This window comes from Dendropsophus ebraccatus, chromosome 3, assembly GCF_027789765.1.
Source record: "Dendropsophus ebraccatus isolate aDenEbr1 chromosome 3, aDenEbr1.pat, whole genome shotgun sequence".
Lineage (NCBI taxonomy): Eukaryota > Metazoa > Chordata > Amphibia > Anura > Hylidae > Dendropsophus > Dendropsophus ebraccatus.
Window position 1 is genome coordinate 9,230,126 of NC_091456.1, and position 27,275 is coordinate 9,257,400.

Here is a 27,275-nt window from a genome sequence, read left to right on the forward strand (position 1 = left end):
ATACTACTGGGGGAGAGCGTACAGGGGGACTATATACTACTGGGGGAGAACGCACAGGGGGGCTATAAACTACTGGGGGAACAAACAGCAAGGGGTTATATACTACTGGGGAGAAACAGGGGGGCTATATACTACTGGGGGAGCGCACAGGGGGACTATATACTACTGGGGGAGAAACAGGGGGGCCTATATACTACAGGGGGAGCAACAAGGGGGCTATATACTACTGGGGAAGTGCAACACGTTTACTAATGATGTTCAGCGCAGACCTTCACCTGACAATAGCTGCCGGTAAATGGACCTTCACTAAAAGTTGTTGAGTACCCCTGCTCTAGACAAAGGCTTCCTATAAGGGTATATTCACACGCTGCAGATTCTCCCAATGCAATGTCAAAATCTGCAACTAATCCGCAGCATGTGAACATACCCTATAAATATGTTTATAACCCGTAATTTTTAGTTTGCAAACTCTTCGAAAATTGCTAAAAACAGGGTTTCCCGGCAACAAGAGAGCAAATGCGCTTAGTGACCGCAAGAAAAAGTAACGTGGAAGCCGCCTAGGTCAACTGTGAAGTAACGCGAGACTGGCTGGCGCCATGCCCCCCCCCCCCCCGCCCCACGGATCACCTGATCCACCCAGAGAACACTGCTGACCTTCCCAAGATGGCGCCCAACACACGACAAGTCCCCGCCCACTCCCGTCCCCTTCAACGTCATTTCCTAGGAGGGAGGGACCTCGCGTCACGTGGCCTCTCAACCGCCTTCTTCTTGAAAACCCTACAAAATAATAATAATTATGGATTATAATAAAATCATCCGAGCGGCGGGCGCGAGGAGACTGCTGCGCGGGGAAGAAGCGTCGGGACGGCCGGCGGGCGGACAGAGCGGGGCCGGCGCTGAGCGGGGGCGGGTGGACAGGCCTCAGGCGGCTGCTGCTGCCGCTGCGCGGGTCACGTGGTACTGAGCTGTGGCGTTTCCCCGGTAAAGATGGCGGCTGTGAGGTAGAAAGCGGCAGGTCGGAGTAGGAGCAGCAGCAGTCGGCGGTGACACAGCAGCGGAGTGACGACGTCTCCGGGACCAGCACCGTGAGTGACCGGAGAGGGCGGGGAGGGATATCTCCGGGGGGGTGTACGGGCAGCTGGAGGGTCCACCGCGGCCTGAGGTAAACGAGCGCCTCATCTCACCGACAGTGTGCACCGAGTCCTGGCCGTGTGCGGTACCGTCGTGTGTGTGTGTGTGTGTGTACAGCGGCCACTATACGGACACGTACGGTCCTGTCACACCGGCTCCTCAGCTCCCCGCTATTACACTCACCCGCCTATTGTTTACCGAGGCGGCGGGCCCCTCCATCCCGTCAGGTACCGGGTCCGGTCCGGTTTCTCCTTCATGACTGGACATTGTATTAGTCATCCTGGCCCCCAACCCGGAAGTTTATATTGTGACCACGTGGTAGCGGCGGCGGCAGCGAGTGGCGCGACCTCTGTACAGCGTGTCCTCCCCGCGTGGGGTCCCGGTCAGTCACGGTGACCAACCCCCCCCCCCCCCCCCCCCCCATGGCAGCACGTGCTCAGAGCCCCATAGGGGTTACATCGTGTGTGTGTGTGTGTGTGTGTGTGTGTGTATACAGCCAGCTAGATGCTGAGGGATCAGGTTACAGTAGTCACCTCTACCGGGGATGACTGACTGATCGGCTGATTTCTAATCTGTGGCTGGGATTTTCACTTTCCCTATGGTAGGTCCATGGTAATTCAGCCATACCTGTAAGGTAGGGAACCTTGGCTCTCCAGCTGCTGCAAAACTACAACTCCCATCATGCCTGGACAGCCGAAGGCTGTCCAGGCATGATGGGAGTTGTAGTTTTGCAGCAGCTGGAGAGCAGAAGGCTGTCCAGGCATGATGGGAGTTGTAGTTTTGCAGCAGCTGGAGAGCAAAAGGCATGATGGGAGTTGTAGTTTTGCAGCAGCTGGAGAGCAGAAGGCTGTCCAGGCATGATGGGAGTTGTAGTTTTGCAGCAGCTGGAGAGCAGAAGGCTGTCCAGGCATGATGGGAGTTGTAGTTTTGCAGCAGCTGGAGAGCAGAAGGCTGTCCAGGCATGATGGGAGTTGTAGTTTTGCAGCAGCTGGAGAGCAGAAGGCTGTCCAGGCATGATGGGAGTTGTAGTTTTGCAGCAGCTGGAGAGCAGAAGGCTGTCCAGGCATGATGGGAGTTGTAGTTTTGCAGCAGCTGGAGAGCAGAAGGCTGTCCAGGCATGATGGGAGTTGTAGTTTTGCAGCAGCTGGAGAGCAGAAGGCATGATGGGAGTTGTAGTTTTGCAGCAGCTGGAGAGCAGAAGGCATGATGGGAGTTGTAGTTTTGCAGCAGCTGGAGAGCAAAAGGCATGATGGGAGTTGTAGTTTTGCAGCAGCTGGAGAGCAAAAGGCATGATGGGAGTTGTAGTTTTGCAGCAGCTGGAGAGCAAAAGGCATGATGGGAGTTGTAGTTTTGCAGCAGCTGGAGAGCAAAAGGCATGATGGGAGTTGTAGTTTTGCAGCAGCTGGAGAGCAAAAGGCATGATGGGAGTTGTAGTTTTGCAGCAGCTGGAGAGCAAAAGGCATGATGGGAGTTGTAGTTTTGCAGCAGCTGGAGAGCAAAAGGCATGATGGGAGTTGTAGTTTTGCAGCAGCTGGAGAGCAAAAGGCATGATGGGAGTTGTAGTTTTGCTGCAGCTGGAGAGCCAAGGTACCCTATCCCTATTGTCGTTGCCGTGCCATGGAATCTGTTGGCGCTATACAAATTATTCTGAAAGTCCTCATATTACAGCCTGTAGTTAGTCGTCTGTGCATACAGGACATAGAAATCCATCCTGGCACTATTAACGCTCTCTGTCCACACCTGGATGTGCCAATATAAATGTCGCTCCGCAGACCTTTAGTACAGCGTTCACATCCAGTCCTTAGAAGAGGAGAACACTGGTGGTGGAGGAAGTGCATTTGGCGTGAAACCATCGCCGTCTGTTTGTATTCCCTGCCATGTGATGGGATAAACCCATGTTGCATCCAGGTCGCGAGTGCCGCAGCATTTTCTTCTTAGGGTACAAACACACACACCGTATACGCAGCGTATTTACTGCTGCGATACGCAGCAGTTTAGATCTAAATAACTGAACACAGCATCAAGTCTTCAACATCAAATCTGCTGCATATACAGTGTGTGTGTTTGTACCCTTAAAGGGGTTATCCAGCGCTACAAAAACATGGCCATTTCCCCCTACTGTTGTCTCCAAATTGGATGGGGTTTTGAAACTCTGTTCCATTGAAGTAAATGGAGCTTAAAGGGGTTATCCAGCTCTACAAAAACATGGCCACTTTCCCCCGACTGTTGTCTCCAGTTTGGGTGTAGGTTTTGAAACTCTGTTCCATTGAAGTAAATGGAGCTTAATTGCAAACCACACCTGAACTGGAGACAACAGTAGGGGGAAAAGTGGCCATGTTTTTGTAGCGCTGGATAACCCCTTTAATTGCAAACCGCACCTAAACTGGAGACGAGAGGGGGGGAAAGTGGTCATGTTTTTGTAATTATAACACCCAACAGAACATGCTGTGAGGAGTGGCTAGAGACACCATTATTAGACTGGGACACATCTCAAGGATCAGGGTCCCCCCCATTCCAATTTTTACAATTGATGCATCTTTTGTTGTCAGCTTAATGCTGCGTTTACACGGAGCGATTATCGTTAGAATTTTCGCCATAACGATGGCATTAGCGAGATAATCGTTCTGTGTACACACAGCAAATGATCAAGCGACGAGCGAGAAATCGTTCCTTGTGATCTTTCAGCATGTTTTTAAATCGTTGTTGGTCGTTCGCTAAAAATTCGCAGATCGTTTCGTGTAAACAGTCTTTCACTGATTCACCCTATGTGTAAGATGGGCTTAAGTGATCTTAAAAACAATCGCAATAACGATTTTTTCCAAAAATTTTTCTCTGTCCAAACGCTGATAGTTATAAAAACCAAATCGTTGCTTCAAAATTATTAAACGATCGATTGGGCGAATTATGGCTCCGTGTAGACGCAGCATAAAAGTTTCAAATCTTCACAGGAGGGCGCTGCAGGAGACGTTTCCCTATCCCGCCTTTGAAAGAGCTTTGTCGGATATCTGGGAATGACCCTTTGGTTGGTTTTGCATGATGAAAACACTTATTGAGCGCTTATTGTTTGGCTTGGCATGGGCACTATTACTTTTATCGTTGTTGCAGCTCTTCCATTTTTATTATCAACACATCCCCTATGGCAGTGCTTCTTCATTCCAGTCCTCATGGGCCAACAAAAGGTCCTGATCTGAGGACACCCGTGATAATACCTGATGCAGTTTAATATTACCTGGGAAATATTAAAGAGGACCTGTCACCCCCGTGCCGGGTGACAGGCTCCTGACCCCCAGTTAGATCCCCTTATACGTACCTCGTCCCGCTGCCAGTCCCGGGACGGAGATATCCCGGTCAGAAGCCGGCGCGCGTGCTCTGGAGAGAGGTCCGGCGTCCATAGAGAATGAATAGAGCCGTGCTTCGGCAGCGGGATGAGGTACGTATAAGGGGATCTAACTGGGGGTGACAGGTCTCCTTTAAGGAAATCCTCAAAACACGACCTGTCAGTGGCCACGAGGACTGGAAGTGAGAAGCATTGGTGTAACGCACTTGGAGATATACAGTGAACAACTACCACTATGATGGCAGATCTGCTCAAGGGCAAATCCCCAGGTGACTCCAGTGCTGCCCCCTCTTATACCCCTCTTTACCTAATTTTTAACAGATAAACTTTTTTTTCTTCAGTATCTGTTCCTAATTTTTTTTCCCCTTTCTTTTAGATGATGGATCCAGGGCAAGATTTGTTGCTTGCTGCCTTGAGTGAGAGCGGCATCAGCCCCAATGACCTATTCGATGGCGATTCCTTGGATATTGGTGTCATTGCTCCGGGACCGGTCCCTGTCAGCCAGCAGGTAAGTTATTTTAAATTTATAGAGTTATCCAATCTCTAACCTCATATACTGTTGGATAACGATTCTGTATTGAACATGTGACTTTAGAAGACTGAACCCACCCTTCGTGCTGGATTTGGTCGTCAATCTAAGATGTATGGAGGTCTCTCAAACAGCCACAGACAGGTTGGTGATAGGGGTCAGGCATTATGGAAAATCACAGCCAACCCTTTTGTTTTGAAGCTCTCTTGCTGCGGCTGACCCTTCCCCATAGAGAACGCAGTAATCAGCTATGAGGAACGTTCCTGTGTGTGGGGCGGCAGGTAGGAGAGAGAACTGATGGCTGGACAATCGATCTGTTATCAGTTATTGAAAGTATATGGTGACATTGAGTCTGGGTTGTGTGGGTTGAGGTATTCCCATCTGGACAAGTTATTTTATCAATTGAAGTCCCAGCTGAATGGAGCTGCAGGCTGAGCACCCGTGCCACCGCTCCATTCATTCTCTGTAGAGACACCGAAGAGAGCTGAATGCAGCTTTTGGCTATCTTCGGCGGCTCTGTAGAGAATGAGTAGAGCAGTGCACACATGTAGCCTGCATCTCTTTTCAGGAGGGCTTTAGGGGTGCTCGAGCTATCTGTACATAGGGTATAACTTGTCCCTTTACTCTTACATGTCAGTTTAAAGGAGCTATTCAGGATTAGAAAACATGGCAGCTTTCTTGCAGCAAAAGTATCATTTTTGTAGTGCAGCTCAGTTCCAGTGAATGGAGCAGAGTTGTTAATGCTACACATAAACTGAGGGCTGGTGTGGAGCTGTCTGTTTTTAGAAGAAAGCGCTTTTTTTTTTTTTTTTTTTTGTTAATTCTGAATAACCCCTTTACTCTATTAGGATATGTTCACACTCAGTAATACAGGCGGAATTCTGCCGTTTTTGCTCAGTGTGAACAAACCCTTAGCTGTGTAATGTAACTGGACTGTATTTGTTTCTAGTTGGTGCTTTAGTCTCTCAAAAATGGTTGTGTAACAGAATTAACTTTAAGCTAGCAAAATAATTAAGTACCTTAGTAGGGAGATGGTTTTTCATTATATTAGAGGTGAAGCATAAATTAAAGAGGAACTATCAGCAGGTTAGACAAATCTAACCCACTGATAGCTCCCTATTGTGCACAGGCTGCTTCTTGGCACCCCGTACACAATAGGGGCTATCAGCAGGTTACATTTGTCTAACCTGCTGATAGTTCCCTTTCAAGTAAAGGAAATTGAATTATTCTTTATATTTTCAGATTGACAATAAAAGGATGTGTTCCCACAATGTAATTTGTTAATTGCCTTTATTTATACATAGTGGTAACCTAGCCTAATACAGTATTGAATGGGTTGTTCTGTTTCAGTCACTTTGACATGTATAAGTTCTGGTATAAAAGCTTGGTCAAAAGACCTGTGACCGTTCCTAACAACTTTTTCTATATGTTCACCTGTTCTTACCAGCAATGTTTGGACCCCCACCCCCCTCACATTGGTCATTGAACCGTAAATTTGTAGTAAGAAAACCTGGAATGGCACGTCAGAACAGTGTCTGGTTTGTCTAACAAATCATTGATAGTGTTTCAGTGTGTATTGTAAGCCCAAGACTTCCGTCACACATACATGAATGTTCAGCTGTTTTTTCCCCCAGTTATTATAAGCATTTTTAATGTGGTGATTATTACATTTATAACTTTTTATGTTAGGTTTTTTTTTTCTCCTTACATTTTTCAGTTCCTTTACCAAGAAGCTTATGGCGGTGGTTCTTTTTCCTATGAGTAGGGTATGCTAGTGGTTTGAAAAATTAAACAAAACAAAGCTACTAACGCCCCAAAAAGGAGATGCTGCAAAAATGGCACAATTAAAACTGCATAGTGAAATAAGTCATTACAAACTTTAATGCAATATAACTTATAGGGGTACAAAGCAGGTGTAATAGAAGGTGCCAATCGGAAGGGCGTCAGCCCAATACTCAGAGAACAGAGCGCATCATACACAGGACCAGACCAGTGCCAGGAGCGCTATCAAACACACTTGCCTTTGCAAAGTGTGGGTCGCAACATCCACCTGTTGCATCCAATATTCATAAAATTGCATAAAATTATGCACCGGATAGGTGCAATTGTATTTAATATTCACCTGGTTTGGCCCTCTTTCACGCTGTACATAAAATTCACTTTGCATTTGTAAGTGTGCAATAGACGTCTATCACAGACTTTAATGCATCTGGCCACAGCATTTTTTGGAAAAAACCCGCTGGCAATCCCCCCTCTGTTCACATATGCATCACGGCTTCTGTGCTGGAAACTCACTCAGCGCATCCTGATGAACTCCATTGACTTATAATAGGCTCGGCCCAGGTTGTTTTTCTTTTGCACAAGAATAGGTTTGCATGCTGTGCTATTCTGACCAACGGGAGGCTCCAAACAGCAGCTTGAATGTGGCCTTACCCAGAGCTCTGTTTCATATTGTTGTGTCTCCCATTGTTGCTACTGTGTAAGTGTTGTTTAGTCGACAAGGCTTTGTGAGTTGCTAGGGAATCTGCATCTACAAGGTCGTCTTTACATTTAAAATGGCCATTGTTGGTTCATTGACTTGTTGTAAGAACACTGGGTGGTTAGTTTTCTATAAGCGTTATGTAACAGAATGGTGGTCTTGGGTGAAATTCCTTTAAATGGTTTGCAGGTCAAGGCTTGCTGTTGTTCAGTAATGCTAATAATTCAGCCACATTACTGCCCCTTGGGGCTGGGCACTGGGAAATAGCTAAACCTGAGAAAGGAGTTTACTGTGGTGCTAGTAACATAGTGCGAGATGAAGAACAAGATCACTGAGCTGCAATGAGAACCAGGGGGGGTCAAACTCCAGCTGGGGTCAGCTGGGGCCCTCCAGCTGTTGCTAAACTACAATTCCCATCACGCCTGGACAGCCAAAGCTTTAGATGTCCAGGCATGATGGGAATTGTAGTTTTGCAACAGCTGGAGGGCCTGTGATGTAGACTAAGGTGTAATAATGGCAGAAAATGTTCACAGAATACATGTTTACAGGTGGTTGGATTAATAAACACAATCAGATTGCTTTTGAATGGCATTGACCAGCTACTGGATTTACAGGTGCTGCTTACAGTGTTAAAAGTTTAAAAAAAATCACACATCTCCTCCCCCCATCCAAATAAAGTTAAAAATTGCCACTAGGAACATATCTTGAAATTGTTTTCTATTCTGCAGGTCACTATGATTACAGTGACGCCCAATTCATGTGTTTTCTATTATGTTTTGCTAACTTTAAAAAGAAAAGTAAACTTAGAACATGTACAGAGAAGTATAACTGGGGATGGGCGAATTTACACTACTAGCGATGCAAAAGCCTTTCACTAGGCCCGGCCGTCAGCTTGTCAGTCTGCTTTCTTTGAACTCTTCAGTCTGCCTCTCCTCACTAGTTTCCAGCTTTTCCAGGCACCTAGAGCGGAGCGCTCCGTAGTTTAAAGGCAGCAGACTGACAAGCCGATGGCCGGGCCTAGTGAAGTGCTTTGCAAGTACTGTAAAATTTGCTATGCTTATATCTGTACCAGTTTGGGGTTGATGGCACTCTTTGTTCCATTTAAATCACTATGATTTGAAAAAAATCAGCAGTAAGTAGTCATCAGACTGCTTATACGGATCAATGTAGTGTACCCATCAAAACTTCTAACATGTTCCTATGGCAAGGTTTTGTTTTCTTTGACAGTGCCCATTTAGTGTTGACTATGATGTGTTACGGTGTGAGAACACAAGGTACAGGTTGTCTTGTGGCTGAGTTTTCTTTTGTTTGATATTTTCCAGTCTTTGCCAATCAGTGCTTTAGGAGGAAACAAGGAAACCGAAGCATCAGTTTCTGTGAAGCAAGAGACCGTATCAGTAACAAGTCCAGCACTATTGAATGTCAGGGTAGGTAACGCTCATCTATCGAGTACTAACAGGATGATGATTATGGGGATGTGTTCAGCTCTTGAATGTGTATTTGTGTAGAATTTACTGTTTAAAAAAAGAATAAAAATAAAATGTATGTATGTATGTATTGTATTTTATTTATTTTTAATTTATTTAGTATCATCGCAAGTGGGTTTGTTCACGTTGTGCAAAATTGTTGTTTTTGGTTAACTAGAATAAAGTGACCAAACTGTCCCATATGTGTGGTAGCAATAAAGCCTACAGATTATGGTGCAAAAAATGAACCCTCAGGTAGCCCCATAGACGGGGGGGAGGGGGGAGTTATGAGTCTGCAGTATTTAGTATTTCATGTTTTTTTTTGGGGGGGGGAGAGGGTTTTCTTAACTTTTTAAAGGTAAATGTTATCAAGTAATAATAATCATTGGAATCATACAGACTGTTCAGTTTTATTACCCTCAAATGTTTTCACTTTGGCAAAATATTTTATGGAAAAGTACAATTGGTGTCACAACAAAAGACCTCATATGGGCCGGTAGATGAAAAAATGAGAGATGGCTTATAAAACACATGGGGGGTGGGGGAGGCATTGAACACTGCCCCAAACCCTTGGTAATGTTTATTAAAGGGGTTATCCAGCGCTACAAAAACATGGCCACTTTTCCCCCTACTGTTGTCTCCAGTTCAGGTGCGGTTTGCAATTAAGCTCCATTCACTTCAATGGAACTGAGTTTCAAAACCCCACCCAAACTGGAGACAACAGTAGGGGGAAAGTGGCCATGTTTTTATAGTAGTTTATTGTACAAGGGGTCTATCCTTCTCCTGGGGCCAGTATTACATTTAAAGGGAACCATTCACCCCGTGGCCCCCGGCAGAAACTGACATACAGTGACATAAAGGTCAGTATACTGACCACATCGCTCCCGGTCCCGTCCCGGATCTCGTTGTTAACACGGAGAAATCGACGATTCTTCTTCTTGCGCCCATTATGGTAATGAGCGCCGCCGGGTCCGAAATCCAGCCTTCTCCCCGCCTCCAAAACTTGATTGACGCCAGGTCCTCTTCCTCCTCGTCTTCTTTCTTCTCGCCGGATCCCGCGCAGGCGCCGTGACAGTCGTTTTCGGCGCATGCGCAGTTCACAATTGAAGCCGCTCCGCAGCTTCACTGTTTACTGCGCGTGCGCCGATTGGCTCGAACACGTATCCTGTTTACCGCGCAGGCGCAGAAGAGGTGACGAGACCATCGCAGCGGCGCCTGCGCGGGAATTCGGCAGAAGACTGAAGACGTTACTCAAGTTCCAGGAGGCGTGGATGGGCGGCGACGAGAAGAGGACCTCATGAATAAGTTGGACTCGTCCGTCGTTTCCTATGGACGTTGGACTCATCTCAGCTCATTACCATAATGGGCGGGAGAAGAAGAATCAGCGATTTCTCCGTGTCAACAACGGGATCCGGGACGGGACCGGGAGCGATGTGGTAAGTATATTGACCTTTATGTCACTGTTTGTCAGTTTCTGCCGGGGGCCACGGGGTGAATGGTTCCCTTTAAGGGAAGCGAACAGCAGGTTAGAATTCCTACTAATACGTTTCCATAGGGCCAGGAACGTTAATTACAGTGCAGTAATATCTTAAGGTGCTTCTATACAAAGCATTGCAACATTTTTTTTTTTTTTTTTTTTTTTAACTGTCTTTTAATTCTTTTGCAGCCTCCATCTACTACAACATTTGTTCTAAATCAGATAAACCAATTGCCAACACTCGGTAACACAATAGTGATGACAAAGACGCCTACTGTTACTACCACTCGCCAGACTATCACAGTCACAAAAATTCTCCAGACAAATGCTGCAATGAGACCCTCCACCGCTGCACCCATTGTCCAAACCACTGTGTCTGCTGTACCATCTAAAGAACAAATCCAGCTAAAAGACCTACTGAAAACCAGCAGTCTGAATAAATTAATGAAACTGAAACCGCCATCTAATATCGCTCAGCCAGTTGCAACCGCTGCAAGTAAGTATAGCGTAATGTTTTCTTCCCATTTATGCATGCGTTTGACTTTTAGGTTGCACCTAAGGCTTTGATGATTGAGGCCACATATTACTAACTCCACATGCAAACAAGTCTGTGGAGCCTCTTAACAAAGGACTAGTCGGGTATCCCTCCAGGTTTCAGTCATTCACTGTATTTAAGCACTTTAACCAGCAGCCAGCAGTGTCATGTTTGGCCCCTCTCCCTGTTTGCCGTATTAATTTCCTATGTGGCAGATGCTGTGGGTTTTCTGCAATGAAAAATTTGCAGCTTTGCCCTTAAATCTGGATTGCATCAAATTATTCTGCATTGCTGTTGTAGGTTTTTTATTTTAAATAGAGATGAGCGAATTTACTGCAATGATTTGCAATGCGCTTATCAACTTGCTTCCATTTAACTCTTTGCTGCTCTGTGCTGCTCCTCCCCCGGGTGCTGGGAGAAGTTGGATCCACTTCTGGTAAAGGAGCTGCAGTCAGTTATAAGGCAGCCGGCTGATGAGCGGATTACAGACATAACGAAGTGCTTCACTTTATTACTGTAAATTCACTCACCTGTAGTTTAAAGTGCAAAAAAATGAAGAAAAAAAAAATTGAATTCATATCAATGTACTTAATTTTGCTGTTGAGACAGTTTTAAAGATCACAGAAAGGGTTCAGTTTTATTCTCAAAAAAAATTGCAATTCCACTTTTTGGGAAGGCATTTTTATGGTGGTCACTTTGTTGTGTTGAGTTCTATTAACACTTTCTATTTTGCGGGTTCTGATTTATGGTGATGCCAGATTTAAATTGGGGTGTTTTTTTTTTTAGAATTTTTATTTTTTATTTTTTTTAAATTTAAGTGAAATCAATGGAAAACAGAACAAAACGGATGAACAAAAATACATGTTCATTTTTTTTCCGTCAATTTTTCATCTGTTTGTGTGAACCCAGTCTAATGGTGCACATGCCTCCATAGTCCCTCCTTGTGCACAACCTTGAATAGTAGAGTATATCGATAGCTGTAAATGTTCATGTTATGGTTAAGTGCTTGGTATTATTTCTGCAGCATTCCCGAATATATTATATTTGTTACAGAAATTGTCATATTTTCTCCAAAGGTGGTAAGTGCCACCAAAACAGGTAAGGCATCAGTATGGTGGTGGGTTATTAGTAATGTCAATGACCTCCCCATTTCACCGAACTGTTCCTGCATAGTAGTGTTTCTTTTCTTCTCACATCACCATCACTACTAGAATATAGTTTACACAGGTGTCAAACTCAACCCCCCCAGCTGTTATAAAACTACATTCCTACACAGCTAAAGCTTTGGCTATCCGGGCATGATGGGAATTGTAGTTTTGCAACAGCTGGAGGGCCTGCTTCGACTCCCCTGATGACACGGCGGGTTCACGTTCTGTTTGTGTGTCCACTACAGCTGCAATTGCCTGTGACTATATCCAAGAGTCGTCCATTCAGCTGTTTATAGATATGTAATTTAAGTTTTGTCTGTGGGGAATTTCACGTCTGTTTTTGCTTTTTCACTGTTTTATGAAGACTTTTACATATGCCTGTGGTTATGGTTTCTGTCACACTTATGGTTTCCAAGGAGCAGTACATTTTATAAATTTATAATTTAGACAGTAAACTCTATTAGGCCGTGTTTTGCCTTTCATAGCAAAGTGATTCCTGCCGTCCTTGATAGGAATCACAAAAATATGTAAGGAGTATAAAGCTGGGAGAAGGGTCTTTATTCTGGATGGATAGCAACTTTTTGTGTTCTTGGAGAGTTGTATGAACTGCTACTTGAAATACTATAGGAGTTTGTCTAGGTTTTTGTGTATTTAGTTTCTAGATGTTTTTACATTCTTAATTTTTATTTTTAGCCGATCTGAACGGAGCCAAGAAAGATATTACTAATAAAGAAGTGACCCGAATATGGATCAACGATGATATTAAAATAAGAAGCTTCTCTCCAACTAATGTGAGCAATTCTGATATCTGCACATTCTGCTAAATGTAATTGTCTTCATTGATCTCTTCTGTGTACTGCCTATTTCTTCTGTAGATGACTGCATTAAAGAGGCATTCCCAGCATTTATCCCTAATTCACCACCAATCGGCTCCTCGTTCACTTTTCTGTGGTCTGACAGCAGGGTCCCCCACAGTTTAAATGGGGTAGTTCACTTTTAAATCAACTGGTGCCAGAGATTTGTAACTTCATTCTATTAAAAAATCCCAAGTCTTCCAGAACTTATCAGCTGCTGTATGTCCTACAGGAAGTGGTGTATTCTTTACAGTTTGGAGAGCAGGAGAAAAACCTGGGGATTTGCTACTGCTCTGGACAGTTCCTGACATGGACAGAGGTGGCAGCAGAGAACACTGCCAGACTGGAGAGAATACACCACTTCCTGCAGGTCATACAGCAGCTGATAAGTAATTTACAAATCTCTGGCACCAGTTGATTTTGAAAGAAAATCCTTTTGTGATATACCCCTTTAAGAGATCAGAGGAAAGTTGCTCACCGAATGAAGTTTGATCATGTTCAGAAGTCCCATGGCGATTGTGGCACTGGACAGGCACATGTACTACACTCCATTCATATTGGGGACAATTTTCCTTTGTTCTCATAAACAGTTAGGGTCCAGTTAGACCACTTTCTTGCCTGTGTACAAAGCAATATTTGTTTTCTACTGTATTTACATGTATCTATGGTCACGTTTTGCGGCTTCTATTTAGAGGCCACACCAATCTATTGCACCCATTGGACCTGTGAGGTATGATCACTTCAAGGCCTTATTGAGGGCTTTATCGTTCTGGTCATTTGAAAGTTTTTGCTTTGGATTTCTATGAGTGTCAATGCAACCCACCCTGTGTAAAAACAAAAAACAAAAAAAAACCTCTGATCTCCAGCTGCAACAAAGAAGTACCTTCAATATCCTGAAGAAATGTTGTGAGGATGTGCAAATTAAGCAAGGAAGTGATACATGTAGAGCTACATTAGTGTTTGGCTTTAATGTAAGGGCTGCTCTGTTAGTGTTTATAGTGCTTGTATGGTTAACAACATGATGTTTTTGTTTCAGAAAGTAAAAGAGGAAGATGAGCCAGAGGAAGAAGATGAGGATGAAATGGGTCATGCTGAGACCTATGCTGAATATATGCCAATAAAACGTACGTCTCATTTTACATCTGAGCATATTTTTCCACCCAGTTTGATTCTTAACCTAACGCTGCTTCAGATTGAGTGAGGTTGTTTTTTCTTGTGCCTGTCATTGGGGGACACAGCACCAGTGGGTATAGGCTACTGCCACTAGGAGGCGACACTAGACAGAAGAAGAAGTGACTCCGCCTGGCAGCCTATACCCCTCCTACAGACACCAGGCTAACTCAGTTTTAGTCTAGTGTCCGTATGAGGTAGACACAGGTGCCACGCACCTCTTTATTATTTTAGTTTTATTTCTTTTTCTTTCTTTCTAGGTTATCAGGGGGACCGTCGGCGTGGGCTGCCACACCAGACGTAGCCTCCCCCTGAGGGTGCACTGGAAGTTTTCACTTCCCATGCGCCGGTCACCCGTCCCCCATTGCCAGCTCCCTGCGCAGGATGCCGGTACCCCACCCAGGTGCGAGGTTACCGAGGGGGTGACCCTGCGAGCACCCGAAGACGCCGGACAGGTGAGTAGTCCTGTCCTTGGGGGGGGGGGTCATCCTGGCTAGGGCAACCAGTAGCCTCTTGCCTGCTCTCCCTAGTCCCCATTGCCACAGTGCACACTTCCCTGCAGCGCAGCCCTCTCTCCTCTATCCCCTGTCCTACTGGACAGGTTGTCTCCTGATCCCCCTTCTCATCTCCCTCCTAGCCTGGGCTGATGCCCACCCCCTTTCATCCAGGAGCCACTGCAGCCCGCAGCGGCTTCATAAGGGACAGCTGGGGGATTGCTGGGCTCCTCTCTCCCTTTCCGGTCGCGTTTTCTGGCGCTCCGCGCCGCCGTCTCACTGCCGCCGGCCTGCCCCACAAATTTAGGCCCCGGCTTCTGCCGGAGCTAGGCCGCGTCGGCGCACGCTAGTGACGTCACTGGGGGCGGGGCGCCCGCCCGTTTTTCGGCTCCTCCCGCCACAGCCCTTTCTCCTATTGGCTACTCTGTAGCCCCCACCTTTTTCCTCCTTGCCCCCTCCCTTCCTCCTCTTGCCGGCAGCAGCTTCAGCTCGTGGCCTCCTGCTGTTATCTCTGCCAGTACAGCAGCCTCAGCTCCCTGTGCACAGCAGCAGTCTAGCATCCAGTGCAGCTATTCCAGCGTGCACCAGCTACAGCTTCCAGTGCAGTCGTTCCAGTGCAGCTCCAGCATCCAGTGCGGCAGCAGCTCCAGCATCCAGTGCGGCAGCAGCTCCAGCATCCAGTGCGGCAGCAACTCCAGGGTCTGGTAGGCTCACCCAGTGGGTGATATTCCCCTCCTCCACTCCCCAGGCTAACAGCCCTAGCTACCATGTCTGGTCCCCGGGATGACCCCCCTAGGCAGCTCGCTCCCGCGGCTGTGGCGACACACTTTGCGTGTGCTCGTTGCAATAAGAAATTCCCCTGTGGTCAGCCTGGTTCCCTCTGCCTGCTATGCCTTAACCCTGGTGCCACTTCCCAGGAGGCCCCCCCTCCAGGTCCTGATGTAGCTTCTCCTGAGTGGGCTAGATCCCTGTCCCAGGCGATCGGTGACCTCTCTAAGCTGTCGCAGGTCATGATCCATGCCATTGAGCGGTTGCCCTCCCAGGCGCCTCCAGCAGCAGGACCCTCCAGGGTATCTCCTGACTCCCCTTCCAGAGGACGGTCTCATAAGAGACCTAGACTCTCTGTCTCACGGTCGCCCTCTAGGTGTTCCTCAGACCTTTCTCCTCCCAGATCCACTGCAGGCGGTTCCGCTTCCCAGCGACCCCTCTCCGCCACCTCGGGGGACCCCTCTGACTCTGCTTCAGAGTCTGACAGGGAGGATCAGCTGGCCTCTGCAGTGCAAGCCTTGATCCGTGCAGTGCGAGACACCTTACATATTGAGGAGGAGTCCTCTTCTACCTCCAAGAGTGAGGTTTCCTTCCGTCGCCAGAAGCGACAGCCATTGGTTTTTCCCAGCCATAAGGCTTTTGAGGACCTCCTAGCCAAGGAGTGGAATCACCCTGACCGGCGGATTCCATCCTCTAAGCGTGCCGAGGCTTTGTTTCCCTTCTCCCCTGACCTGGTCACTACATGGACAGTGCCCCCATCTGTGGATCCTCCAGTTTCTCGACTCTCCAAGTCAACTACTCTGCCTCTGGCAGATGGTGCTTCACTCACTGACCCGGTGGACAAGAAAATCGACGCTTTTTCGAAGTCTGTCTTTGTTGCAGCTGGTTCGGCCCTACGTCCTACCTTTGCTGCATCCTGGGTCAGCAAGGCTTGTTCCTCTTGGGCCAGGCAGTTAGTCCATGACCTCTCCCTGGACACCCCGCGTGAGGATCTCCTGTCTCTGGCCTCACAAATTCTACATGCGTCCAAATACTTGTGCGACGCTTCTCAGGAAGCTGCTCGTTTGTCTGCGCGGGCCCTGGCAAACTCTGTAGCCATCCGACGCTCTGTCTGGTTAAAATGCTGGTCAGCTGACGCCGCCTCCAAGAAGGCTCTGACTTCTCTTCCCTTTGCAGGAAACAGACTTTTTGGGGAGCGGCTGGATAAGATAATCTCGGACGCTACGGGGGGGAAGAGCTCCTTGCTTCCTCAAAACCGATCCCGGCGCCCTCAGCCTCCCAGGCGTTCCAGCCGTTTCCGCTCTTTTGAGCCTCCGGCACGTCGTCGCCCGGCTAAGGATACGCCTCCAGCTCCTTCTAGGAAGCCCTCCTTCAAACCCCGCCCCACCTGGCAGCCCCGTTCTCGCCCTTCTAAGGGTCCTGCACCCAAGTCTTCTTCCTGAGGGTCCTTCACCACTCGGGTCTCTCCCTCAAGTAGGGGGTCGTCTGCTCTCCTTCAAGGAGATTTGGCTCGCCCATGTGTCCGATGTGTGGGCTCGGGAGGTGGTGTCCTCAGGGTACAAAATCGAGTTTGTGTGCATTCCACCTCCTCGCTTTTTTCCATCAAATCTCCCACGCTCTTCGGCACGGCTTTCCGAGCTTTTTCGGGCGGTTCAGAATCTCCTAGCTCAAGGAGTTGTGGTCCCAGTTCCTCCCTCCGAGCACTTCCAGGGATTCTATTCCAATCTGTTCACAGTCCCCAAAAAGGACGGCTCAGTCCGTCCTATCCTGGATTTGAAACGGCTGAACAGGTTTGTTCGCCTTCGGCGGTTCCGCATGGAATCCTTGCGGTCGGTGGTCGCGTCTCTAGAGCAGGACGAATTTCTTGCTTCTATAGACATCCGCGACGCCTATCTGCATGTTCCCATCGCAGCCAGTCATCAACGTTTCCTACGTTTCGCCGTCGGTTCTGGACATTTCCAGTTCGTTGCCCTGCCCTTCGGGCTCGCCACGGCGCCTCGGGTCTTTACCAAGATCCTTGCACCTTTGATGGCTCTGCTTCGGTCAAAGGGGGTGGCTGTCCTGCCATACCTGGACGACCTTTTGGTAAAGGGCCGCTCCAAGCAGGACACTTTGTCCAGCCTCCAGATCACACTCGATCTCTTGACCAATTTCGGTTGGGTGATCAATTATCAAAAATCTTCCCTACTTCCCTCCCGCTCTATGGAGTTTCTCGGGATGCTATTCAACACCGAGATGGCCCGCGTCCTCCTTCCTCCAAACAAAGTTGCCTCCCTGCGCTCGGCAGTCTCTCTGCTCCGCTCGGGCGCCCCCTGTTCGATTCGCCTTTGCATGCGAGTCCTGGGCAAGATGGTCTCCTCTTTCGAGGCGATCCCCTTTGCTCAGTTTCATTCGCGCCCTCTGCAGCAAGCGATTCTGTCGCAGTGGGACAGGTCCCCTCTGTCTCTCCACAAGAAGATCCTCCTGTCCCCTGCTGTTCGCAGGGAGCTTCTTTGGTGGTTGACGTCTCCGGTGGTCCTCCTCGGCCGCTCGTTCCTCCCCCTCAATTGGCTGGTCGTCTCTACGGATGCCAGCCTGTCCGGGTGGGGGGCTGTCTTCGGGAGCCACACAGCTCAGGGCTCTTGGTCGCCGACAGAGGCTCGGCTTCACATCAATATCCTGGAGCTCCGGGCCATCTTTCTCGCCCTGTCTCAGTGGACCAATCGCCTGAGGGGTTATCCGGTCCGTGTTCAGACCGACAACGTCACCGCCGTTGCCTATCTGAACCGTCAAGGCGGCACCAGGAGCCGCTCTGTCATGACCGAGGCCGCTCGCATTCTCCGTTGGGCGGAGCGGGTTGTTCCAGCTCTCTCGGCAGTCCACATTCCCGGGGTGGACAATTGGGCGGCGGACTACCTCAGCCGCGAAAGACTGGATCAGGGCGAATGGGCTCTACATCCCGAGGTGTTTCTTCAAATCTGCCGGCGGTGGGGATCCCCAGATGTGGATCTCTTCGCCTCCAGGCTGAACCACAAACTCCCCATCTATGTGACTCGGGCCCGGGATCCTTGCGCGTTCGCGGTCGACGCCTTGGTGACCCCATGGGAGCAGTTCTCCCTGGTTTACGCCTTTCCTCCTCTGCCCATTCTCCCACGAGTCCTGAAGCGCATCAAGGCACTCGGCGTTCCCGCCATTCTTGTCGCTCCAGACTGGCCGCGCCGGTCCTGGTACGCCGACGTAGTGCACCTCCTGGCCGACGCCCCCTGGCGCTTTCCCCTGCGGGCCGACCTCCTTTCACAAGGGCCAATATTCCACCCCAATTTACCTCAGCTGAGTTTGACGGCGTGGCTGTTGAGGCCGCGGTGTTGAGGTTTCGTGGGTTCTCGGAACCAGTCATCCAAACCATGCTTAAGGCCCGTAAGCCTCAGTCAGCTCGGGTCTACCATCGCGTGTGGAAGGCCTTCTTTTCTTGGTGCGAACAGAATAATTTTCACCCCTTGGTGTGTTCCACGCCCAAGATTCTTTCCTTTTTACAGTCCGGGCTGGATAAAGGCCTCAGTCATTCCACTTTGCGTTCGCAGATTTCCGCCCTGTCTGTTCTTTTTCAGCGGGCTCTAGCTTTCCGCCCCCAGGTGAAGACCTTTCTTCAGGGGGTGGTCCATTTGGCCCCTCCTTTTCGTCAGCCTTTAGAGCCCTGGGACCTTAATTTAGTCCTCGAGGTTCTGCAAGGTCCTCCCTTTGAGCCTCTTCGGGAGTTGTCTCTTTGTTTCCTTTCTTGGAAAGTCGCCTTCCTGGTGGCGGTTACCTCCATCCGTAGGGTGTCTGAACTGGCAGCGCTCTCTTGTCGCTCCCCTTATCTGGTCCTTCACAAGGACAAGGTGGTGCTTCGTCCTCTTCCTTCCTTCCTGCCGAAGGTCGTGTCTGCATTCCACCTTAATGAGGACATCATTCTCCCCTCTTTTTGCCCTGCGCCCTCCCATCCTAGGGAACGGTCCCTGCATTGTTTGGACCTTGTCCGGGCCATACGGATCTACTTGTCAGTCACTGCTTCCTTCCGCCGCTCGGATTCCTTGTTCGTGGTCCCGTCGGGTCCGCGCAAGGGGCTGGCGGCTTCCAAGACCACCATTGGGCGTTGGATCAGGGCAGCCATCGCAGAGGCCTACCGCGTTCGTGGCAGGGCTCCTCCTTTTCGGGTCACCGCTCATTCTACTCGAGCTGTGGGGGCCTCTTGGGCGGTTCGCCATCAGGCCTCAGTGTCCCAGGTCTGCAAGGCCGCCACCTGGTCTTCAGTTCACACTTTTTCAAAGTTTTATCAGGTCCATATCCTGGCTTCCTCTGACGCCAGTCTGGGCCGCAAGGTTCTGCAGGCCGCCGTGCGTTAGGCAGGCCGCATGGGGATTGTAATCTTCTTTCCCCACCCTCTGGGACTGCTTTTGTACGTCCCACTGGTGCTGTGTCCCCCAATGACAGGCACAAGAAAAGAGGATTTTTTTGTACTCACCGTAAAATCCCTTTCTTGTGGCTTCATTGGGGGACACAGCTCCCACCCTGTTTGAGGTTGTGCTCCCGGGGCTTGTTCTGTTCTTGGGGTTTTTTCGTTCCCGGGACCAGCCTGGTTTTTTTGCCTGTTTTTGTTACTACTTTCTACTGCTTGTGACTAAACTGAGTTAGCCTGGTGTCTGTAGGAGGGGTATAGGCTGCCAGGCGGAGTCACTTCTTCTTCTGTCTAGTGTCGCCTCCTAGTGGCAGTAGCCTATACCCACTGGTGCTGTGTCCCCCAATGAAGCCACAAGAAAGGGATTTTACGGTGAGTACAAAAAAATCCTCTTTTTTTCGCTGCATGAGGTATCCGTCCGCATCCTACTGAAAACAGGTTGCTTTGGCGAACAGCAGCAAGCACCATAAATTTCAGTGGCCTGAGCGGAGGAAGTTCTTAAATTTGAGATCTTGGATACAAATGTAAAAGTATTTGACACCTTTAATATCTTTACTTTTTTTTTTCTCTGTAGTTAAAGTGGGACTGAGACATCCAGATCCTGTTGTGGAAACCAGTTCTTTGTCAAGCGTCACGCCTCCAGATGTTTGGTTCCAGACAACAATTCCCGAGGAGACAATTGATAATGGCTGGCTGTCTGCACTGCAGTTAGAAGCTGTCACTTATGCTGCACAGGTTCGTATCTTTCTCCTCTATTTAGCTTGTGTATAAATGTTCCATTAGTGTTCATTGTGTGATGGCTCTTACCTGCCTGTAATGTGTCGGTAATTGTTGTTGATGCTTAAGCATCCGTGTGTTAGTTTTACTAGAGAATTTCTCTTCTATTTTTTTTTATAGCAACATGAAACCTTCCTTCCTAATGGAGAGAGAGCGGGTTTCCTAATTGGGGATGGGGCAGGAGTTGGGAAAGGAAGAACAATTGCTGGAATCATTTTTGAAAACTACTTACTGAGTAGAAAAAGGTCCTTGTGGTGAGTACAAAACCGTATTTTAATTGTACAGAATTGAGATGTAATGTATACAGACCACATTTGAATATTCCTAAAGGGGATCTATCAGCAAAGTAAGGAATCCTAACCAGTTTATAGATCCTTCTAGCCGACTTTACACACAAGTGCATAGTGTCCTTAGTGGTGCTCTGTGTAAAATACTGCCCCGGTGCACTAAAAGTTGACGTACCTGCACATGGGTTGAAACGGACAGCAGTGCCCATGTCATCTGCAGCGGGATCCTACTAACATGGGGTTCCTGCTTGACTGGTGCCAGAAGGTTATACTGATCTGTAAATGACTTATATTTAAAAATCTAAAGCATTGTGCCAAACTGGAAAGAATACACCACTTCCTTCAATACATGTAGCAGCTGAAAAGTACTGGAAGACTGGAGATTTTAGAAGTAAATTACAAATCTGTATAACTCCGTGGCACCAGTTGATTTAGAGAAAAAAAACTTTTTGTTAGAGTTCCCCTTTAACATTGTTTCGGAAAACTGCTGCTAAATCTTATAACGTCGTGCAGAATGGACGTTCACCAGATACCAGCATAAAGTAGATATTTTAAATGTGGATCATCAACTAATTTGTGATTGGCATGACTATCTTTCTTACAAGCAGAGACTGTCAAGTTTAGAATGCAAATTTTTTACAAATTTCCACAATTTTGGTGTTTTATTCACATAAATGTATCGACCCAAGTTGAGTTATTAAAGGTTGTTTTTTCTTGTTTGTTTTTTTTCCCTAATGCCTTATTAATGATATAAGCTTTCTGAACTACTTTATTGTTTTGTTCTGCAGGTTCAGTGTCTCCAATGACTTAAAGTATGATGCTGAAAGAGACCTAAGAGACATTGGAGCTAAAAATATTCAGGTTCACTCTTTAAACAAGGTGCGTTCAGCCGTTATACTTCCTATAAATGTTACCTTTGTGTGTTATTCTTTGGGTCTTACATCCTTTCACCTAAAACTTTTTTTTTTTTTTTTTTACAGTTTAAATATGGAAAAATTTCATCCAAGCATAATGGTAGCGTCAAGAAAGGCGTTATATTTGCAACATACTCCTCACTGATTGGTGAAAGCCAGTCTGGGGGTAAATATAAGACTCGCTTAAAGCAGCTGCTTCACTGGTGCGGAGAAGATTTTGATGGAGTTGTATCCTTTTTCTTATACAATCAATCTACCCAGAGTAGAGATTTATTCTAATTCTTTTAGGTGTAGTGTGCATGTGGGGAGTGTGTATCCAGAATTAGGGTGCGTTCAAACTACGGAATCTGCGCATATAACTGCCTGTCGCCAATTCTTCAGGAGGATGGCGGAGTCTGCCCAAGCATAGAATGGAGTCTGTAGCACGGGCGGGGGTGAGCTGCTGGATGTTATCCCTGAGAATTCCATAATGTGAACCCACCCTTAGAATGTTAGCTATAAAAAATAAAATGCTTCTGTGTAGAATGCAATGTTTAACTAAAAAAAAAATTGCTTACCAAACATTTCTTTGTTAGTTTCCTTAACTCCTTTATCTTCAGATTGTATTTGATGAATGTCACAAGGCAAAAAATCTGTGTCCAGTTGGTTCTTCAAAACCAACCAAAACTGGCTTAGCGGTGTTGGAGCTTCAGAACAAGCTGCCCAAAGCTAGAGTTGTATATGCTAGTGCCACAGGTACGTAGATCACGTTTGTTGCAGTTGAACTTCAGAATCTATAGCTACCATCGTAGTTTATAAGTAACGTTTTTGTTTTCCTTTTAGGTGCTTCTGAGCCAAGAAATATGGCATATATGAGCCGTTTGGGAATTTGGGGTGATGGTACTCCCTTTAGAGAATTTAATGACTTTATCCAGGCAGTGGAAAGAAGGTACAAATTTAAATTATTTTTTTTTTTTTAACTGTGCATTGACAGGGCAGTATGTTTTTTGTTGGGGGGGCAGGTGGTGGTGTTCTCTAAGATCAATAATTATCTATTTATAATTATTTTTTTTTACTCCCATTTCAAGGGGTGTTGGTGCTATGGAAATTGTGGCCATGGATATGAAATTGAGGGGCATGTACATCGCAAGGCAGCTGAGCTTCACTGGTGTCACCTTCAAAATTGAAGAAGTTCCTCTCTCCCAGGACTATGTCAAAATGTACAATAAATCTGTTAAATTGGTGAGTGCTCTGGCATTTTAAGTTTTGTAAGGATTTTATTCTAAGTTTCCATTACACAGTGTGATATTCTCTGGCTAGCCATACAGTACTAGTTTAAAACAAAGCTGGCATTACATTCACAGCACAGAATTTAGACTTTTATTTTTATTTTATTCTTTTTAACACATTTTGCTAAAACATATTTCATGGTGGATTTCATCATTTTGACTGGAATCATTCATGTAACCTCTGTCTTTTGGTCGAATGGGTTCATAAAGGTAGAAACCTAAGCTATGTGTTCATTGAAATATGGGGAAGATGATGACACGTGAATCTAATCTTCCTTGAGCATGTGTTAAAGGTTAAATAGGTTGTTTAAATCAACTGGTACCAGAAATGAGTAATTTACTTCTGTTAAAAAAAAAAAGGTCTTCCAGTACTTATCAGCTGCTGTAGGTCCTGTAGTTGGTGGTATACCTTTCAGTCTGGAGCTGGAGAGGTTTACTATGTGTATTTGCTACTGCTCTGGACAGTTCCTGACATGGACAGAGGTGGCAGCAGAGAGCACTGTCATACTGGAAAGAATACACCACTTCCTGCAGGATACACAGCAGCTGATAAGTACTGGAAGACTTGAGATTTTTTAAACAGAAGTAGAATTTTAATTTTATGTGAATACTTACTGTTAACTACATAATGGTTAGCCACACATTAGCCAGGTGATGTGTATATATCAGTAATGTATTTATTAAACCAATGATGGCAATAAATAGCCTGTATATAAGATCCAGTGAACCATCAAACAAGCATTTGCCCATTCATAGACTGATCTTTTTACATGGGCTGATTTATCGGGAATATACGTCTTCCATATTGCCCCTTTTGAAAGGGCTTTAGTCTACACTTCATGACTCAACATAGACTTTATTGCTAACACTGATGGTGTGTGCCGACCACTGATTTCTTACTTTGTTTTGATGTAAAGATTGTGTTTTTGTTTTTTTTCCCTTAAGTGGGTTCTGGCGAGAGAGCGTTTCCAACAAGCTGCAGATTTAATTGATGCAGAACAGCGGATGAAGAAGTCGATGTGGGGTCAGTTCTGGTCGGCGCACCAGAGGTTTTTCAAATACCTTTGCATAGCATCCAAAGTTAGAAGAGTAGTACAGCTTGCAAGAGAAGAAATAAAAAATGGAAAGGTACGAGGTCTTGGTGGGTTTTTGGTTCATGTTGGTTATGTCAAAAGAAATGCAATGCCGTAACATCCTTTATTTTCTGTTCCAGTGTGTAGTTATTGGTCTCCAGTCCACTGGCGAAGCAAGAACTCTTGAAGCTTTGGAGGAAGGAGGTGGAGAACTGAATGATTTTGTGTCTACTGCAAAGTAAGATTTTTAGACCTAACTTCATTTTACACACATTGGATCTTACTAAGGGTCCATTTACACAGAGAGATTTATCTGACAGATTTTTGAAGCCAAAGCCAGGAAAAGACTATATACAGGGAACAGGTCATAAAGGAAAGACTGAGATTTCTTCTCTTCAAATCCATTCCTGGCTTTGGCTTCAAAAATCTTAGATAAATCTGTGTAAATGGACCTTACTACTGCCATGGTGTGCACAGCTGGAGGGAATGAAGTAAAAATGAATTAGATTGATAAAGTGCTACATTTGGAGTACGGCCCCTTTAACACATCTGCTTATTTAGTCCACAAGCTGTTATGTGGCCTGCATTTGTGGCACGTATCCCATATTCTGAATAATAATTAATGCAAAGGCAGAGAGGGGACACCACCCATATAGATTGACTCCCTCTCATCTGTTTTTATCTGTGACCCATGGTGTAACATGACCTTATTCAAACTATACAGTTTAGTTAGTGCCGACCTGTATTGTGCAAACAAAACCGTTGCCAACCTTCCTTCCACGTTGCGATAGTAATTTTAATAGCCCATAATGCATTCATCCAACCCTATGTTTCCAAAGTACAGGTTAAATGCTCTAGTGTCTTACGTTTTGCAAAAGATTACAATGTGATAATTTTCTTATCAGGGGAGTATTACAGTCTCTGGTTGAGAAGCACTTTCCTGCTCCAGATCGAAAGAAACTATTTAGCCTTCTTGGAATAGACTTAACAGCACAAAGCAATAACAACTCTCCCAGAGAGAGCCCCAGCAAGGACAGCAAGACAAAGAAAAGGAAAGGTGGGTGATCATCTTTTCTATCTTTTTCTGTGTTTTCGAAAAGTCAACACTTTTGCTGAGGTTTTAATCTGAATACATTGGATCCTCTTAGGTGAAGAGCTCTCACGGGACTCCAAGAAACCTCGTAAAACAGGTGGACTTGCTGGCAGCAGTTCAGATGAAATGGATAGTGGGTCTGACTCTTCTGATAAAGAGGCTGAAAGCGAAAGTGAAAGCTTTAAATCTGTGAGCTCTGGAGACGACGAAGATGACTTCAATCCGTTTAGAGATGAGTCAAGCGGCGATGATGAAGATGGTAAATACTGTGTGTTTATTGTATATCTATTTCTACGGTTAGAAAATCACTTCCGTTTTCTGTAAAAAGCCAACCTGCATGTTGCTGTGTCGTACCTTTTTCAAATAGCAAATATTGTGGAATGAAGACTATTAAAAGAAAATCCTTCAGATTTTTTTTTTTTTTTTTGTTACATAGTAGCCATTCTTTACTGTGACTGTAAAAGATGTAATAGATTCATCAACACGTGTAGTTATACAATGAGTTTTCTCGTGCGTCTTATTGGGGGACACAGATACTATGGGTATAGGCTGCTGCCACTAGGAGGCGCTGACACTAAGAAAGAAACAAAGGAAGTGACTCCTCCTGAGCAGGCTATACCCGCCCACAGGCACTGAGGTAAACCAGTTTAGCTTAGTGTCAGTAGGAGGCAGACACAGGTCTGGGTTCTCCAGACCAGTTTCTTCCTTTATGTTTAGTTAGTTAGATTTTCTTTTTCCTTCTAGGTCTTATGGATTCTTGGGCACGGTGGGTAATCTAGACCCACCCTGATCCCCTCACTATGCTACCAGGGAACAGACCATAAATATAGATGGACTGTCTACCCTCGGTTGCCACCGGCCGGCAACGTGACACCATGGCACCAAATCAGTCTGACTGTCTGGTCGCCTTTCTGCGGACTCTGTATCCGCACAGCCCCTTCCCGCCTCGCCCCCCAAAGCTTGGCGCGTAAGGTGAGGCACCCACCGGCTGAAGACGGCAATGGTGAGTATGTGCTCCTATATGGTAAGTATATTCCCCCTGCCCTCCCTCCCAGGCCACCATTGTATTCTTATAGACAACCCCCGGGCCATGCTTTCCTCACACAGGGATTTCTCCATCTCCCCATGCTCCACTCCCTCAGGGTCACTGTACCTCTGTGGCTCTCTCCTCAGTCAGTAACAGGCCAGCCCCCTCCTCCATTTTATTTTGTACTGGTGCCTCTCTGGGTGCCATGGGGTGTACAGTGAGGGGTCTCCCACTCCTGTCAGTGCTGTGCAGGCTGCAGTTTCCCGCCTTTTTTCCCTATTGTGGCTATGTCTGGAGTACCTGCTCTGGAGGATGCTCCGCCTCCTCCGTTAGGCCCCGCCCCCTGTCGGCCGCAGCATCCCGCCATTTTTCTTAGGTTGCTGAGCCTGCACTACTGCACTGTGGATGCCCCGCCCCTCCCGTTAGGCTCCGCCCCCTTTCGGGTGCCGCGTGGGCCACAGCATCCAGCCCTGTATCTTATGTGGCTGATTCTGCACCCCGGGATGCTCCGCCCCCTCCCGTTAGGCCCCGCCCCCTTCGGGAGCCGCGCAGCCCGCAGCATCCTGACGTTTTTCTTAAGTTGCTGGGACTTACTGTGGGATGCCCCGCCCCCTCCCGTTAGGCCCCGCCCCCTTTCGGATGCCGTAAGGGCCGCAGCATCACCATTTTTGTTATCTTTTTAACTCTGTGGAGCCTTCACTGTGATGCCCCGCCCCCTCCCGGGTTGCCCCGCCCCTTTTCGGGTGCTGCGGACTGCAGCATCCTGCCGTGTGTCTGTGTGTGTGTGTTCCTGTTCTCTCCCGGGAGAGCTACCACACACACTGTTCTATTCCCAGCAGCTTATCCTGCCACCTACTGGTGGAAGTGGTTATTACACCATTACATATATAAGAATGGCTTGCATCATGTTTTATTATGGCCAATGTTCCATATAATGTTCCAGCAACCCTTGGTCTGCAGATCCAGCATTTTTGGTGCTGGTTGACCCCTCTGTGTCAGATTTTATATATTTAAGATTACATTAATACTTATAT

At 46.9% G+C, this 27,275-nt stretch overlaps 1 protein-coding gene across 3 annotated transcripts in view; it reads left to right on the forward strand.

Annotated features, from left to right (window-relative positions):
• Nucleotides 1-718: 718 nt before the first annotated feature.
• The window catches only part of SBNO1 (strawberry notch homolog 1), a 43,535-nt gene continuing 16,978 nt past the window's right edge, over nt 719-27,275 (forward strand). Inside the window, exons 1-17 of one of the 3 annotated variants that reach the window (XM_069960830.1) lie at nt 719-1,085; nt 4,845-4,976; nt 8,799-8,903; nt 10,609-10,915; nt 12,796-12,893; nt 13,993-14,080; nt 20,377-20,537; nt 20,700-20,833; nt 21,655-21,745; nt 21,847-22,008; nt 22,380-22,515; nt 22,603-22,708; nt 22,848-23,001; nt 23,994-24,176; nt 24,262-24,359; nt 25,027-25,178; nt 25,270-25,473. In XM_069960830.1, coding sequence (XP_069816931.1) covers nt 4,845-4,976; nt 8,799-8,903; nt 10,609-10,915; nt 12,796-12,893; nt 13,993-14,080; nt 20,377-20,537; nt 20,700-20,833; nt 21,655-21,745; nt 21,847-22,008; nt 22,380-22,515; nt 22,603-22,708; nt 22,848-23,001; nt 23,994-24,176; nt 24,262-24,359; nt 25,027-25,178; nt 25,270-25,473 — 2,311 coding nt within the window. In that variant the 5' untranslated portion in view covers nt 719-1,085. Of the gene's footprint in view, nt 1,086-3,499; nt 4,154-4,565; nt 4,738-4,844; nt 4,977-8,798; nt 8,904-10,608; nt 10,916-12,795; nt 12,894-13,992; nt 14,081-20,376; nt 20,538-20,699; nt 20,834-21,654; nt 21,746-21,846; nt 22,009-22,379; nt 22,516-22,602; nt 22,709-22,847; nt 23,002-23,993; nt 24,177-24,261; nt 24,360-25,026; nt 25,179-25,269; nt 25,474-27,275 lie in introns of those variants that run through there. The other 2 variants (XM_069960832.1, XM_069960831.1) reach the window with 2 other exon arrangements.